Genomic DNA, 14,330 nt, shown 5'->3' on the forward strand with positions numbered 1-14,330 from the left:
GGTGGGGCTGGTCTCCTGGAACTTACCATCGGAGTGTGGGGATGGGGGACCCAAAGAACGGGCAGTCAAGCCGTGTCCGGTTGTACAGGATCACCCTAATGAGCTGGTTCCGGGGTGACAGCATCCGGGGCGGCACGTCTGCAATTCCCAGAGAACGGACCTTGGCTGGGGGGCCTACCTCCTCCAGTACCCCCCTACCCCGGCTGGGGCTTCCACGTGCCCTGGCAGCACAGCAGCTTTCCAAGCGCCCCATCCCTTCCCCCATCAACCTCCCTCCTTTAAGAAGCCTCCCAGGGTTAGGGGAGGGAAGAGGAAGCTCACCTGTCTGCCCACAACCTACCCTATGTGCAATCCAGCTTTTGCAAAGGGTCTCCCCGGATTACCTAGCAGGTTCTGAAACTGCTCCTCCACAACCCCAAGGCATCTCCAAGCTGCCCCCGCCCTCTCCCTGATCTAGGAGTGACCCTAGTACTCAGAACCACTTCCTACCCTAGGGCCACTGAGAACGCAGGCAGAGTTGGCCTGGATATGCGGAGGGGGTGAGACAGGCCCCTCCCCCTCATCTGGAGACATGATCCAACATGGAACTAACCGTCTGCACACCCAGCTCCATGGATCTGAAGTTCCCTACCCTCCCCGGCAAATTCATCTTCAGTCTCCATGCTTCCTCCATCCCACACTCTCCTACCCCTCCCAGCCTGGCTGACCTCCCCACGACAGGAGCAAGCCCCAGGGCTCACCGAGCACGCTGACGAAGGCGTTGGCCAGCAGGTAGCCATGCTCGTTGGAGGTGTTGCACTGGTACACAGCCCTGCTGCTGATCTGGGTGTCCCGGAAGATGATGGTGTCCCCAGCCACCTCACGGTTTGGGTTGGGTGGTGCCGCTACAGACAGGAAAGACGCTCCTCGTGAGAAATGGGCAGGGCATGGCAGAGGGCACTTGGGGCTCTGGCCAGGGCTCCCTAAGACAACTGGGGTGCTGTGGAAGCAGCCGCCCTGGGTGGCTCCCAGGAGACCCGGCTTCTGGCTCTACTGCTGCCCAGCTGTGTGGCTTCAGGCCCATCATCAAACCTACTGGAGTTTGTTTCTCAGTCTGTCCAATGGGACTGTGAGTTCCTGCTGGACCTATGTAACAGACGGGCAGATGTGGTTGAGAGCATAAGCCGTGGAAACAGAAAGGGGTTTGAATTCCAACCACATCACCTGCCAGGGTCATTCAGCTCCTCTGAACTCCAGCATCGCTGTATGCAGAATGGGGATGACATATCACCTTGCAGGGTTCTTATGAGGATAACCTGAGATTTTAATGCATGTCTAAAGTCATCAGCAGAGGCCCGGCACACCCTGATTACTACTGTTGTTATTATTTTAATTGTGCCTATACTTAAAGGTTTTGAAAAGGACAAAGGAATATACAACTGGATGAGACCTACCACCTTCCCATCCTCGGAGCAGAGCATTCTTCAAACATTCACAGAGTGAGACCCATAAGCCAATGCCTGTTGAAACTGAATGAGTCCTTAAATTTGCCAAAGCTACCTGATCGTCCCAAGAGATGTGTCCTAAACTGAGAGAGAATATTTCCTCACACAGCTCTCCCAGCATGGATGGCTTGGGATGCAGAGAGCAGAGGCTGGAGAGTGGCCGTTGGGTCTCAGTCCTGTTCACACGTCAATCTGGGACTGGGACAAATCAATAAATCTGGGTCTCATTTCCCTCATCTGTCAAGTGGGGGAGAATTACTCCCATCCTTCTCCCACTCCGAGGAGCTTTATTAAAAAGAATGACAACGAGCGGTATAAATAAAGTTTTTTAGAAATGTAAAGAATCACCACTTTTTTCATCTTTCACTGGAAGGTGACTTTCCTCTGTAAGGTTTCTGGACTGAGCCAGGTGACTTGGTTTGGATGGTCTGTGAACACATCCAGGATCACTCAGACCAACAGCAGCGGTGGGCAGAGGACCACCTCGGGTCTGGTCCCCGAGGCGCCACTCCACAGATAGCAAGTCTGAGCCCGGAACTGGGCAATCAGCAGGAGGTAAATGAAGATGAGGGCAGCATCCTTATCATCCGTCCCCAAGTCCCCACTCAGCAAAAGGGCATGAGGAAGTCCGCGCCAGCAACTTCAATGCCTCCTTCCCTGGCAATTCTCATGGAGCCAACTTTCTTCTCGGCCACTCCCCTAAAGTGACAGGTGATCTTTCCAGGGCCAAGGCTCAGCTGCAAGTCCTGAGCTCTGCATTTATTCAGTGGTGCTGTGGAGTCTGGGCCTTTGTCGGCCTTGTTCCCAAAGTGCCGTCGGGACAGGGAGAACAGCAGAGGGCAGGCAATGTCCCTATCTCTGCTTGTGCCCAGGGCAAGGACACGGACTGGGAGGGAGACCGTGCAGGTGTATGGTATTCTCACAGAGACCCACAGGGACATTTTATAAAGTACATGCAACCAGAGAGACTATGATGGGAAAATCTGACGGAGATCCCTGGCCAGAAGGGGCCCTGGAGTCACCTACTCCAGCCAGAGGGCAGGACTCAATTTCCCCAAATCTGGGCATACCCAGTAACTGCATCAGTGCATCTCTGCTCTCATGGGGGAAGTTCTTCCTCCTATCCAGCCTGGCTCTCATTTTGCCCTCAGCAGAGAGTGGGGCCTGGGTTACTGAGCTCTGCTCTACCTTCCACGCCCCACCCCCACTCAGAGGCCAGCTCTTCACAGACCTTGAACTGAGCTGTGTGGTTGTTTAGGGCAGAACGCAAGATTCAAGAAAAACCCAAGGGATTTTTATGCTCCCTAAATATGGGAACATAAGCACAGATTTCCTGTTCTCACACACAAATGAGGCAGGTTTCCCGCCTCTTGAGATGTCCAAAGAGCTGGGCTGCTCCAGAAGCAGTGGCCAAGGGGCTATTCTTTAACCTCATTCTGGTACAACTGGGGCTGGCCCATAGGGATGGGGATCTGGAGCCTCTGACAGGAGACGCAGCAGAGTCAGGTGGGACAATGGCTTGTTACTTACATTGCAGAGGTTCCCCATTTACCATCCACTGGACAGTGGGCTTGGGGTTCCCATTGGCTCGACACACCAGTCTCCCGTCCTCCCCAGGAGCCAGGATAAGGTTCTTGGGTTCGTCCAGCCAGTAGGGAGCAGCTGGAAGACAAGCAGAGCGCAGGCAGCCGAGTTAGATGCCTCGGGGCAGGCAGGAGACAGCAGACCGGCTCCTGCTAAGAAGGCAGGAGCCCCTGAGTGCCAGCTCCAGGCCCTCACCAGCTGCCCAGGGGTCATCCTCGCGGGATGACTCCATCCAGCCTGCCTTTGGCTGGCTTGGCACCACAGAGGCTGCCCACTCTATTTCAAGTTCACAGAATAGTTCTAAACTGGGGCTGCTCGTTAGACTCCTCTGAAGAGCTTTTAACAAACATGGACACTGGGGCCCGTCTTAGGCCCACTGAGTCAGAATCCTCAGAGGAGGCTGGAGCAGTGGATGCTTTTAGAGCCCCACAGGTGTCCACGATGGGCACCCAAAGGCAACAGCCGAGGCAGTTGGTAAAGAGCACCCGGGGCTGGCCCCTCTGTATTCCGTTGCTATTGCTGTGACATCAGACCATTGAGAAAAAGGCCTCATAGTCATTCTTAGGCATTGGGCTTTGGTTAGAGCAGAGCTGGCTATCCCTTCCAATTGTGAGTATGTGGATATGTGGATTTTTTTTTTCCTGAGAAGTTCCTGTGGATCAGATTCTCAAAGATCTTGATACCCCCAAAAGGGTTAAGAACCCCTGGTTTGAGTATAGTGCTGAAGCCAAAGTTATAAGGTCAATGGAGCGTGCGCTTCAAAAGTTCTTGCACTTGGTATCAGACCTCATCGTCCCCATCATCTGGTCAGCCCCAGGCTGAGAAGGGACAGGTGTACCCCACCACCCACGGCCGGGACCCATCACGGCACGTGCTCTATTGCGGGCAAAGCTCACATGGGCCATCTGCGCTGCAGAGGGAGGGAAGTGATTTTTAAAAAAAATAATTTGTGCCATGATAACTCCCCATTTTTAAGAAAGAACCATGCACAAGTACACAGACAGGACAGGGCTAAGACGACACACTGTGAACGGGAATGCAAAATGAAGAAGGAAAGGTGCTGCATGAAATCCGAATGGCCCACGGGGGTACATTCACCTGCGGAGGGAGCCTCAGGCAACACAGAGAGGTGGGGGATGGTCAGGGTGGATCTCTCCTTCCCCTCATACCCACCGCGTGTGTGCGTGCACACACACCCACACATGCACACACACACTCACATCCAGAGGGTGACACTATCCCTGGCAGGTCACCATGGCCACTAACCCATGTGTTATCGGCTCTCCCCTACTCCCCCCGCCCCTCCCCCACCCGCAGAGGGAAAGGTGGTTGTGGCGTGTAGGGCTGGCAAAATCATCATAATGAGAAATACACACAACGTACCCTTTACTCTCACCGAGATCGTGTGCCGGATGCTGCCCATCTTGTTGGAGGCCAGGCAGAAATACTCCCCAGAGTCTTCCTCGGAGACGTTGGTAATACGGAGAGCCTTGTTAAAGTTCTCAAACTTGGCCTTATCAGAGGGGAGGTCCCCACCCTTCTTGTACCACGCGATGTCTGGTGTTGGGCTGGGAGAGAGACCGAGCAGGAAACAGGGATTAGCACCAACTGCGGCCCTGCTCTTCTTCTACAGAGCCCGGGACACCCGGGCGTCCTTGAAGTGTATGTGCAACCAGAAGGACGCAGGTCCTCTGAGAGAGGCCCTCTCCTGTACAGAGGGGATGCTTGGCCATAGAGCCCCGAGGGGCTGCTGTAAAGTCACACGGGGTGTGAACACACGTGCGGGACGCCTACCTATCTCCCTTCCTGGTCCGTTACCCATAAAAGAGACAGCCAGAGCGGGATGGGAATGATGATGCTTTGCAAAGGCCTTGCTAGAGGCTGTCTGTGTCTCTTTTTGCCTCCCCACACCGTGGCAAGAAGAGAGCCTGCGTGAATTCCCAGCCCCGTCCTCCTGGGGAGGGACCAGAGTGGGGGTGCAAGCTGTACGTACACCCCGGAGGCGATGCACTCCAGCAAGAGATCCATGCCACGCAGCACCATCTGACTGCTCGCCGTGCCCTGGGGATACATGAAGCTGGGTGTTCTTTCTGCAACTCCTCGTGCTGAAATAGGATAGAAGACGCTCTCATGAGCCTCCTGCCCAGAGCTGACCCAGCTAGGCCCAAGCAGTCAGGCTAGGAAGAAGTGTCATCACGCCCCCTACTTACCCCCTTACCCTCAGAGGCACCAAGTCCCAGACCCTCCCAGGTGAAACCGCCCCCCCCCAAGAGCCAGGGCATCATTAAGAGAGGCATGTTAGGAAGCGCGGGGCTCCCCGGCCCCATTGGCACATGTGTGTGAGCAGCTCTAAGATCTGAAAGGATCTGCCAAGAGGAGCCCAGCTTCCTGCCCGGTTCAGTAAACCCCACCTTCCTGGGAAAGGCGGAGGGGGTTGTCTGAGCAGTGAGCAGTTTACTCCCTGAGCATCTTGTGCTGGGACCCCAGAGACCAATGTGGTGGCCCCCCGGGAGGCCGTCTCAGCAGCAGTGGATGAATGAGAAGGCACGTACCGGGGCCACAGGACAGACAACCTGCTCTCTGGGACCCTGGAGACAAGGAGCTGGGATGAAGCCACAGAGACCCAGATGAACAGTCAGAGATGCAGGCAACATTATTAATGGTTTAGCAAAGACATGGAGAGAATGAATGAGCAGAGATGACAGGAAATCACTCTGGGGCCAAGAGCATTCTGCTTCTTCACTAATGACTCTGGAAGGGGGCTGGGAGGAGGGTGTTAATTGGATGTGAGAGACTGGGGGAGGGGGAGTGGAAAGTGGCAGCCGAGATGGGGGAGGTGATCTACAATTCAACTAGGCTGGAGCAGCCACGTCCACAAACAGTGCCATGCATGCAGGGTTTGAAGGCCAGGTGGCTCACAGAGGTCGACACGGCCAGGGTGGCTGTTTGGCTGTGGACGGGGTCATGCAAGTCTGGGCACACCCCCAGCACGGCGGACCCCACCTTACCTGCGCCTCACCTCTCCTGGGGAGCTCTTTGCACAGTTCTATGGACACAGGTAAGGCAGAAGGGAGAAGAGCAGGGGTTTTCCAACCAGGAACCCCAAAGCAAAGGGAAGCTGGAGGAGACACCCCTGCCCGAAGGTGTAGGGTTATGAACAAGAAGAGTTAAAGCTAGAAGCTGAGTCTACCCAGGGCTGCAGTGGGTCTTAGGCTCAGTTGGAGAAGCGAGAGGAGAAAGGCAGGCAGAGCTGCCAGGAGCTGGGAGCTGTCAGAGATGACTCGAGTGGGGACAAAGGCATCTTCCCGGCTGGGGGCCATTAACGGGTCCTGGCGGTGAGGACAGGGTGGCAGGGGAACTCTTGTCTCTGTGACACTGGTGTCTCCTAAAAGAGCTTGTTGGATAGGCTGGTGCCTGGCTGGATCAGCAGGGCTCCTGTCTCAGAGGCACTCAGCTTCTCTCCATTAGCCATCGGGGAGTGCGTTTCATAGAGCTGGGGTCTATTTTATGCTTTTGTCAGGGGAAGAAATGATGAGACGTACGCGGAGTTAGTGAGGCGGCCGGCACAACGCGTGGCACATACAGCAAGCGTTCCATAAGTGTTGTGGGATGAATGAATTCAAGGGGAGAAGGGAACAAAAAAGAAGGCGAAAGTGTACCCCATGTGTTATTTCTCTTTCTGTAGATGTCCTCATGTGTCCCACCAGCACACATATACACCAGTGGCTACTGACCGGGTTAATCCATTATGTGGTTAATCGGTTACCGTCTATGACCCTTGTAGCAGCCAGCTCTCAGTACCAAGGAAGCCTGATACCAAAGCAGCAGCTTCCTCCCACCCGTTATCATGGAATCACCAAAACAGTCCAGACAACACAAGGTCAAGGGAACTATGAGGAGAAGGGTATTTCAGGGCAGGAGGCTCTGGTATTAGGCTGGTGACTCTGAATGAGTGCTGGGAACGCTGGCACTACATGAAGAGGTCCCAGCCCGGCTGGCATTCTCCTTCCACGAAGTGAGGGAATCTGCAGAAACCAACCTGCGACCCCATGGACATTTAATTCACACCATAGCAGGCAGCAGCGTGAGCGCACTTGACCAGCAAAGCACCAAGTATGGGAAGGAGGAGAAACGAGCTGAGTCTCGCTGTGGGGGCCTTGACATGCTGTCGCTGTGACTATAAAAAGGTTACAGCAATACTTCACTTGTAGGATGTGGGCTAGCAACCATAGAATTATCCCAAAGGAAGAGAAGCTCCTGGGAAACAAGCCAAAGTTCAAAAATATAGGGAAGAGCATCCTAAAAGTCAGAGGTAATAATCAGGGCCACCATTTGGTGGGCATTCATGAGGGGCCAAGCCTGTGCTATAGCCCTCTCTAGATATCATAGTCATGCTTAATCCTCACAACAAACCTTCGGGGTACCACCTCCATTTTCAGCAGAGGGAACTGAGGCTCAAGGAAATCCATAGACTTGGCAAGGTCACAGGCCAGTTATGTTTTGGATTCTGGACCATTTGGCACCAAAGCGTGTACTCTGATAGTTATACTATCTCCCCTCTTTAAATATGGCTACCCCATCGGTCCCTCCTTCTGACAGTCAGCTTTGGGAGTATCAAACCAAAGAAAACCCAAATCCAAGGGTAAAAGAGGTGAAGGAAAAAGACATAGTATCTTGTTGAGCTGCTCTGGTGAACCTCTTCCACTCGGCTAAGATCCCATCCCTCCTTGGTTTCTAAGGCCCAAGCTGGAGAGAGAAGCTGGGCTAGGAATTAAGAGGTTCCAAAGGCATTTCAACTGGATTCTTAAGGCCATGGAAAGCTTGAAGAGGAGTCAGGGTGACACGTGGTTTCATTAAGGGATGAGAAGCTGAACCCAAAGGGGAGGTTATGAAGAACTGTGGTCAGCTGCAACAGGAGGGATTTACATGAAAATTGATGAAGGACAATCCAGCTGGTGGCTCTGGGGGCCACTGCTCCCAAGGGAAGGTGGCTGATTTCTTTCCCTGGAGAAGGAGATCCAGGAAGAATCTCTAAGACAAAGGTGATTCCTCTCTAGGACTGTGCATGGTAGAGGACGACAGTCTCCTAGGGTCATACGATCTCACCCACCCTCTTAGAGATGGGGATTCAGCCTGTCCAGCCTCATGATGCTGCTCTTATTCTCCCTGATCTTCAGGGCTGAGGTTGGACCTAATATCGGATCAAACTCAGAACCCTGATACCAAAGCTCACATCGGTGGATTCAGAAAGAGCTTCCCACGTGGGCCCCTCTGACTTCTAGCCCAAGGACTGTCTGCCCTTTCCTGCTCTCCCTTGCTCATGAGTGGGATCATGGGTTTCCAGGGGAATCTGGGCAGCAGGGAGACATCAAGATATGACACTGCCTCAGCCACCTTGGCTTTAAAGGGCCAACGAAAAAATGTCTTAATCAACTCCTATGAGAGGAAAGGTCAAGATTGCCGAAAACTTGAGTTGCTCCCCTCTGTTAAGCACTGTAGGTTAGCGGAAGAGAGTCCAATCCATCAGATGTATCTGAGAACCTTTGCCAAACACAGCTTTTAGGGGCAGCTGGATCCCACATTTGCTGCTTTCCATTCTCAGAATTAAGAACCGGGGTTGGATCTGTGGCATTTCATCCACCTCTCTGGCTCCAGGAATGGCTGACCAAACAATCCCAGAATATAAGAAAAACTCTCTGCCTAGTACCATTTGATACCCTCCACTGTCAGGAAATCTCTTCCATAAGCCTAACCCCAATCCCTCATGCGATAGTTGGAGCTTTTTCTGATCCAGGTCTCAGCAGAGCTGAGGATCTGAATAGCTTTCATTTTTCTAATCTGCCCTAAAATCCCTCTCTCCACAACATTTTCTTCCCATAGTGGTGCTTGCTGAACCCCTTGGCTTCTCTTCAAGTTCTCTGTGTCCATCTTAACTTCCGTCAACACTAAACCTTTCCCTTCAATACCAATACTGTAGTAACACGTACTAATCATTGATGTGTCTGACACCATGCTAGCGACCAGATGCACATTATCCTGGTTATTCTTCATGACAACACTACGGGGCAGGTCATATACCTATTTTACAGATGAGAAGATTAAGGTTTTCACACACTAAATGACTTGCCCAAGGTCACTCAGAAGCCTGCATTTAATTCGAGGCTGTCTACCTCAGAGTGCCCACTCTTCTCTTCCTTGTCTCCTTGCTGGGTGAATTCTACGTGGCAAGCTACAATCTCAGACCAGCTGCCCCCTGCCACTCAGCAGGTCAGGGGACATCTGGCATAGGTTCAAAGGATACTAAACCACTGGAGAAATCACTAGAACAAAGTGTAGTTATGGGGTGGCCCTATTGCCACAAGAGACATGCCATATTTCAAAGCCAAGCAGACAGATGCACTGGGCATTTTTCACTGCCTTGTGTCTCACTGTCCAGCCCCGTACTCAGGAAGGACCTTATCTTCCTTCCTTCTCACTTTCTGTTTCTTTCTAGAAGCATTCAACCTAGCTGTCCTTTGTTCAGCATGTGTCTCACTTTGACTTCATATCCCTTCCAGCTGGCTTCATGCTTGGGTCAGCCCCATTCATTCTACCCTGGATTGAGGAGAAGGGGTCGATCTCCATGTGAGTTCTTGTGAGCTTTGCTGGGTTTTATAGCCCTGGATGGTTCTTAGAACTCCCACTCATTCACTTGTAATCACATCTACCACTGGCCACAAAGTTTAAGTGGCTGGAATCACTCAAACTTATCCCACTGAGAAAACAATTCTACATGCATGTTCCCCTGAATGGTTTATCTAACACAAAGGAGGCGCTTGGACCAGATGGTCTCTATGGGACCTTCTGGCTCTGATATACTCTAGCTTCAAGAATACTTCCATAATAGATTACCTGAAATCCAATTTAGAGAAAGGCACATTCCACACCAACGCTCTGGGGCTCTTGACACAGTGGTGGTTGGCCCCATTATTTTGAAAACAAACAACGCCCCCGAATCCAACAAAGATCCCCTGCCTCCTTGGGCAGTAAATCTCTTTGGCATAATCTCAGTGTGGCTCTAGGGGCTTGATGCCAAGTTAGAGCCTTTGCCTCTCTCTGGGGCTCTCCCTCCCTCTTCCCTTCCCCCACCCCAGACACCAATCATTGTTTATATTAGCACATCACAATGCAGACACTTCCTATCTATTGGAGGCCACAATGCTGGCCCTGGGGACCTGCAGCCTCAGCTTCCGAGGCATAACTGATGATGGGGGCCAGCTGCCTCGCCAAAGCCAGCAAATGACTGTTCCCTTTGGCTGCTCAAGGAAAACAAGACATTCTTGAGCCATGGTGGGGGGGCAGGGACTCAGGTGTGGAAATAGCCAATTACTCTACTCATCAGCTGAGCAACCAGTTGTGCGATGAGTTAGAAATATGCCTCACGGAAACTGTTCCAAGTGTGTGGACAGCTGGGCACTGGATTTGCACACGCCGCGGGAGGAGAGAAGCAGCCCAGGCAACAGAGACCAGGCATGGCCCACCTGCATTTATATTTACCTTCAAAGAGAACTCAGAGCTGGACGCTTACTCATTTTTTCCAGAAGGATTTTAAAGAGACATGGGGCCGGTGAAATGGTACCCTCAGTAACTAAGCCTAGATTACAAGGTAGGCAGGTCACTTCCAGACATGTACAGGTTAACTAACTATATCACAAAGCTCTCTGCATCCTTCAAACCGCTAACAGGAACCAGATTCCCTGTTTCCTCCTCACTGTGCAGACTCCCCTCTCCTCGGATATTCTCCATCCATCCACCACAGATTCCTACGTTTCTACAGGATCCTCCAAGAAGCTCTTTCGGAGTCCTACCCTGGTCTGACCAACCTGTCCAGATTTCAGCAACTGGCAGCTTGCATGTTCCCAGAAACCGGAGCACCACGTGAGTTACCTCAAACTCCCACACTGGCCACACCGTCCTCCCGGAGAGCAGTGTCCGGAAGGGGGCCTCTTGGCACCCTGGTCTGGCCGACTGTCAGCCCTGCCACCCAGCGTGAGTTAATGAGACACGGTATCAGTCAAGTTAGGCAAACTGGGGTTAGGACAGGCAAGGTTACTCCCAAGGTTACCGCGGCGACTCACCACTATACATGTCAGGGTGGTTTCTTAAGGACGAGTCATTATAGGGGTTGTCTGCAATAAACAAAAGAGGGTGAGCAAACAGGAGGCCACGGACAGCTCATGGAGGCATAAATAGGGAGAGAACAACAGAAATGCAAAGCCGCAGAAAACAACCGGGGATTTTGCAAAGGAAAGACACAGCATATTTGGAAAGGAAATGGGCTTGGTGAAGAACAAGCAACATAAAACAGCCCAAAAAAGGGAAGAAAAGGTTAAATCCTGCAAAAAAAGGCAATAATAAAAGAAATTTCTTTTTAATGAAAAAAATTAGGCTTGACCTTTAATGGCTTGATCCTACTGTATTTCAAACAAATGAGATAAGGATTAGTGGCATCCCGTAGCCGTCTTTTGAACAACTTCCCATCAAAATCCTCAGTTCCCAGGACTCTGGATCAGGCCAGCTCCCAGGGCAGCTAAAGAGAAAGGAGTGTGAGTGAGCCCTGAGGAAAAGTGCAAAGCCCTCCCTGGGCAGAAGCTAAGGTGCAAAGGTGGGAGGTGAGTGAGAGAAGACAGTCCAAGAGATACAGTTCATCAGCTGAGAGGGAGGGACAGAGGGACCCTTGGCAAGCGCCCCGGCCCCCCCACCTGACCAGCGGGCACCACCCTGGTCTGTGAGATGTCTCTGGTGGCAGAAAGTCCTCCTTCCGAGGAGGTCGGGAGTGCTCCAGGGAGGCAGACAGAACCAGGCTGCGGTTCAGATTTTCGGAACAGAAACAGAAACAGAAAGGGCGCCTGGGACAGGAGAGAAAGAGCATATGGACTAAGCTGGAGATTCAGAGCTCCTAGACTGGCTTGGGCTGAAGTCATTCCTTAAGTAGCAGACCGGTGCCTTTGGTTCCAATGTTAGGTAATTAAGACTGCTGGGCATTTAATCCTCAGTGAAAGACGTTTTGGAATAGGGCACTTGAGCCCGCCAAGGCTAGGCTTTTCATTCTACTGCCATCCGCGTCCAGCTACTGGGTTCAAGTTTTGACGGTACCCACAGGGGGTGGGGGGCGGTACAGCTGACTGGAAGCCAAGCAGACAGCCTTGAGAAGCCGACCCGGTCCAAGCAAGCGCCTGAGGGAGGCGAGGTGCTGTGCCAGAATATTTGCATATTTGAAAACAGATCAACTCCTGTTAAAACGGATTGCAGAGGCTGTGTGCACTCTTTGCTGGGACCTGTACTGCTTCCCAAATGTGCTTAAAGCCTGGTAGGGAGATTTGCATTATTCAGAACTATCCCTTAAGATGGGGTGTGTTGCAAGACCGAGCCTGTTTGGGAAGTCAGCTTGGGTTTGTCCGGTGCTAAGTGTGGGAACCAACCTGCAGTGGAATGGAGAGGCAGGGTGGCAGAAGGGACGAGGGGCTGAGGACGCACTCAGGAGGGGACATCCCTCTCTGTGGGGAGGACAGGGGCACACAGCTTAAAGGGCCCTGGCTTCATGCTCCTAAGCTCCCATGCCACCAGGTGAAACAGAACTGCTCTCTTTCCAGAGAAGTGACCCAAGTTTGGAACTGATCTTACAGTTTGCGGATTCTGCAGCACATCTGAGCAATTCAGGGAGACTTTCTGACTCCTAAGAGTGCCACTTAGATAGCAGACATTAGGAGGAAGTGGGGTTAGTGCTCCATGGTCTGCCTCAGGAGAGACTCCTTCTCCCTCACCATGGTCACCAAAGGGACCTGTTCTGGCATGGGCAAAGTGGGACAGGCACATCACCCCTCTGTGAGGCTGACTCCGTTTGTCTTTGACTGCATCCCAAAACAAATTTTAAAAAATGGTTTCAGATCGCCCAGCGTTTTGTATTAGATATCTTTTCCCCCTGCCCTTCCTTAAATGTAGGTAACGCACGATCAGCCATGATGAGATCGGTGTCTTTCCCTAAGAGGCAAACTGTGATGGAAACCCGCGGTGAGGAGAGACTTGGAAGCTGCCCCAGCTTGGCTGTTTTTCCTCCCACCCCCAGACCTGGTTCTGAAGGTACAAGAAAGAGCCTGTGTCCTCTCCAGGCAGGAAAGCAAAGAGAGCACAACTGTGCTATTTTAAGCAACTGTACCCAATTCTGGGCTGGCTCAGATGCCCAGAACTTGCTCCTGGCCAAAGCTGCCCCTGGGAGAACTCCAGGAGGCAGACAGGGCTCTGTTCCCATCACTGGGGCGGGGGGGCGGGGGGGGCCGTTCTTGGCATTTGGTGGAAAGAGTTTTCAGTGGAGTAGGGGACTCAGAAATGAAGCAGAAACAAACAGCCCTTACCTCCTCTGGTAGAGAAAAGGATGTTTCTGGAAAGCCCAACTTCTAAATGTTGCTGAAAATCTCTATGCCTAATTCCACAGAGAAAGGCTCTTTAGCACCTCCATCTCCCTGCCTCTACCCTGTGTGATCTTGAGGGCTTCTGCCCAGGACCACAGAAGGTCACCTGACTCAGTCCCCAAACAGGAGTCTGACTTTAAGCATCGCACTGGGCAGGCAGAGGAAGCCAGGTGATGGCACTGAGGACCATCCAGGGATCGGCTCAGTGAGCATCCTGCTCGATGCTCCCGCCGCCCTCACTGCCCCATGCTGTCACCCCGTCCTGGCTCCGGAGGCCACTCTGAGGTCCTGGGCAGACCACACTGTCCTCCGTAGCTCAGCCAGCTGGTCGGCGATCGCTCCTGACATGAACTGAGACACTTCAGACAACCCAACTTTCTTCTCCAAGGGTCCCCTCTGGGCCTGGGTCTGGAATAGGAAGGCCAGCGAGGGGGCAGCAAAGTAGACTGAAGCTGGGTCTACTGCCAGGAGCATGTGGGGGCTTATCCCGGGTTTTCCAGCCATCCTGTTGGTCAGCAAACTGTGGGCGGCCCGACTCCAACTTGGAACAGTGTGTGGGGAGCTGCAGGAGCGGGGGCGCTGGAGGAGGGTAGGTGGGGTTCCGAGAGAGAGAGATGATGAGAGGCGGAAAGAGGCAAGGAAGAAGGCGGGAGGGAAATAGAGAGGAAGGGAGTGAGAAAGCAAAGAGAAGACAATGAAAAGGAGAGGAAGAACTCCCACACAGGAGAAGGAGAACAAGAAGGAAGCTGCTTCTTGTGGGTCCACCTCAAAGCCAGGTGGAGACAGAGTGTGGGGCTGGGGTTCTCAGCACCAC

General features: G+C 52.7%; 1 protein-coding gene across 8 annotated transcripts in view; it reads right to left on the reverse strand.

Annotated features, from left to right (window-relative positions):
* Positions 1-14,330, reverse strand: part of NFASC (neurofascin) — a 172,926-nt gene that overhangs the window by 39,659 nt on the left and 118,937 nt on the right. For 5 of the 8 annotated variants that reach the window (XM_088029041.1, XM_028120360.1, XM_028120357.1 and 2 more), the window contains 6 exons: positions 11,186-11,236; positions 5,062-5,173; positions 4,452-4,636; positions 3,015-3,146; positions 741-884; positions 27-138 (listed from right to left, as the gene is read on the reverse strand). In XM_088029041.1, the coding sequence (XP_087885167.1) occupies positions 27-138; positions 741-884; positions 3,015-3,146; positions 4,452-4,636; positions 5,062-5,173; positions 11,186-11,236 (736 nt within the window). The remainder of the gene's footprint in view (positions 1-26; positions 139-740; positions 885-3,014; positions 3,147-4,451; positions 4,637-5,061; positions 5,174-11,185; positions 11,237-14,330) is intronic. The other 3 variants (XM_028120359.1, XM_028120355.1, XM_088029042.1) reach the window with 1 other exon arrangement.

The sequence above is a fragment of the Eumetopias jubatus genome, unplaced genomic scaffold (assembly GCF_037043125.1).
Source record: "Eumetopias jubatus isolate StellerSeaLion01/CBP00866 unplaced genomic scaffold, mEumJub1_p1.0 scaffold_12, whole genome shotgun sequence".
NCBI classification, from domain to species: Eukaryota; Metazoa; Chordata; class Mammalia; order Carnivora; family Otariidae; genus Eumetopias; species Eumetopias jubatus.